Source organism: Mangifera indica, chromosome 4 (genome assembly GCF_011075055.1).
Source record: "Mangifera indica cultivar Alphonso chromosome 4, CATAS_Mindica_2.1, whole genome shotgun sequence".
Taxonomy (NCBI): domain Eukaryota; kingdom Viridiplantae; phylum Streptophyta; class Magnoliopsida; order Sapindales; family Anacardiaceae; genus Mangifera; species Mangifera indica.
The window spans coordinates 7622988-7625648 of NC_058140.1; the positions used below are offsets into that span (position 1 = coordinate 7622988).

Sequence of the window (2661 nt, forward strand, 5' to 3'; positions counted from 1 at the left end):
TCTCAAGTTCGGGTGGTCTCTCCAACCAGGATTGTATTGATTTGCATAAGGATCATACTTCCTTGGTTGATTAACAAACCCGTTTACTGCATTTACTTGAGGAATCGCGTCTTCTTGTAGTTGTGGGCACATATCAGTGGAATGTTCTTGAACTGAGCAAATACCACATACTCTGGAATTCTGAACCTGTCCTAAAGCAACTTGTCTAACAAGAGAGGTTAGTTCTGAAAGTTGAGTCTCAATATTAGAAATTCTTACCTCATTTACCTTTTTAAGCGTATGGTCTATCCTTACTCCAAATTGCTGCGAGTTGGCTGCCATTTTCGAGATTAAAATCTCTTGCTGCCTCAGGTGTCTCTTCCACAAGTGCTCCTCCACTTGGAGCGTCTATCATGTTTCGATCCATAGGCAATAGTCTTTCATAAAAATACTGCAACAATAACTGATCAGGAATTTGGTAGTGTGGGCAACTCGCGCATAGCTGATTAAATCACTCCCAATACTCGTACAAAGTCTCTCCATTGTATTGACGGATCCCGCTAATTTCCTTTCGAATTGTTCCAGCTCTTGAAGCTGGAAAGAACTTTTCTAGGAACTTCCTCTTCAAATCATTCCATGTTCTTATTGATCCCGAAGGAAGGTAGTAAAGCCAGTCTTTTGCTTTGTCCGCCAACGAGAATGGGAAAGCTCTCAATTTTATTTGTTCCTCCGTCACTCCTTGTGGCTTCATAGTTGAACAAACTACATGGAATTCCTTCAGGTGTTTGTGGGGGTCCTCACCTACAAGGCCATGAAAGGGAGGCAACAAATGAATCAGTCCCGATTTTAATTCAAAAGCTACATTAATATTAGGAAATTCAATGCATAAAGGTTGTTGGTTCATGTCAGGAGTTGCTAACTCCCTTAGTGTCCTTTGTTCCTCCATTTCCTCCTCTTCAAAAACTACTTCTTCATCACTTTCAAAGCCACTACTGCAAAGTGTTGAGGTTTGAAGGTTGTCCTCTTGTCTTTTTGCCTTCCTATTCGCCTTTGCTGTTTTCTCAATCTCTGGATCAAAGATTAGCTCACCTGTACGAGAAGATCTTGGCATAAATCAGTTCACTATTAAAGGAAATTTAAATAAAAACTTCCCCGGCAACGGCGCCAAAACTTTGGTGATCCGTCGAAACCTCCAAAAATTATACTAATTTTTACTATCAACAAAATTTAAATTGTAGTGTGACAGTGAAAACAAGGTCGAATCCCAAGGGAAATTTTATTATAAACTTCCTAGAAAAGAAAACCAATATTGAGAGTGAGGTTTTTATATATATGTATTTTTTTTTTTAATTAAGAGTTTTAAAAATAAATAAATAAATAAGAAAACCAATCCAATTAAAGTAATCCAATTCAAGGGTTAAACATCCATTCCATAAATTTGATTGATCATAGAAGTGAAATAATCATCTTTAATTCAAGCAAATAAATTCGATTTCCTTTAAAGCTAAAAGAAATCAAGACATTCAATAGTAAAATTAACTGGAAAAAGCTTTCGATCAATTCCTTATCATAAAACAATTTTAATATTGAAAGAAGAATTCTCATTCATTCAATAAAAGCCGTAAAACAGAGAATGTCAATTTATTCCAAGCAACCATTCAAAAGCTTAAATGATTCAACTTGTTTCATTTCTTCCTAGTAAATTAACATGAAAAACGAAGGTAACCAGTTAATTCACTTTGCCTCTTACTCTAATTCCTAACAACAATTACGGATTGAGATGAACTAGAAAGCATATATGCAATCTCAAACCAATTCAACAAGCGAGAAATAGTAATTAATTGCATAAAGTTGAATTAAGAAAGAAATAAATACTTGAATACAAAGAATTACGAATCACAACTTTACTTCTCACAACCGATGATGGAGATAGAGTCGTCCCCTTGAACCGGACTATAAAACTAGCCGTTCATTTTCCAAGAAGAAATTGTAAAGAGATAAAAAACAATACATAACATGAAAGTTGCCTCCCCCTTTTTTCTCTATTTAACGTAAAAAAAAAACATTTTAATGATAAGATATCAAGGCTAAAAAAAAAGGAATTCAATTATTTGACAGATTCCCTCCCCAATTTAACCAACTTCTTTTCCAAATTGGATTGTAATTAGGCTCCTCTTTGATTGGCCAAAGTGTAATCACTTGATAAGATTTTCCAATTTGATCTTCTTGCCTTGATTAGTCTCTTAAGATATATCCAATCATAATCTCTGATTTTGCTCAAAATATCTTCAGTTTTGCTCCAAATCTGCTCAAATTAATCTTTCAACCTGCTTTCTGATAAACCATAGAAAATAATACTGATAAGCTGACAAATTAACAACAAAAGCTAAGCAAATCATGACATAAATATATGCAAATAATGAATTTATCACTCTTATCATTAGACCTTCATAAAACAAAAGATCATTTGACTTGCTTGGCACCTTGATTGCATCATTCCTCCCTTCCTCGAGATGATTTGTCCTCGAATCAATACTTTCATCAAAATCAAAAGGAGACAAATCAGCAACATTAAAAGTAGTACTAACACTATACTTACCAGACAAATAAATCTTGTAGGCATTGCCATTAATGCATTCCAACACTTGGAAAGGTCTATCTCCATGAGGCAATAACTTAAAA

General features: G+C 34.5%; 1 protein-coding gene across 1 annotated transcript in view; it reads right to left on the bottom strand.

Moving 5' to 3' along the window:
• Positions 1-1090, bottom strand: part of LOC123214242 — a 5347-nt gene extending 4257 nt beyond the window's left edge. Inside the window, 2 exon segments of the mRNA XM_044634022.1 lie at positions 1-333; positions 335-1090. The exon segment at positions 1-333 is cut by the window's left edge and continues 36 nt beyond it. Coding sequence (XP_044489957.1) covers positions 1-333; positions 335-1090 — 1089 coding nt within the window.
• Between the last annotated feature and the right edge of the window lie 1571 nt (positions 1091-2661).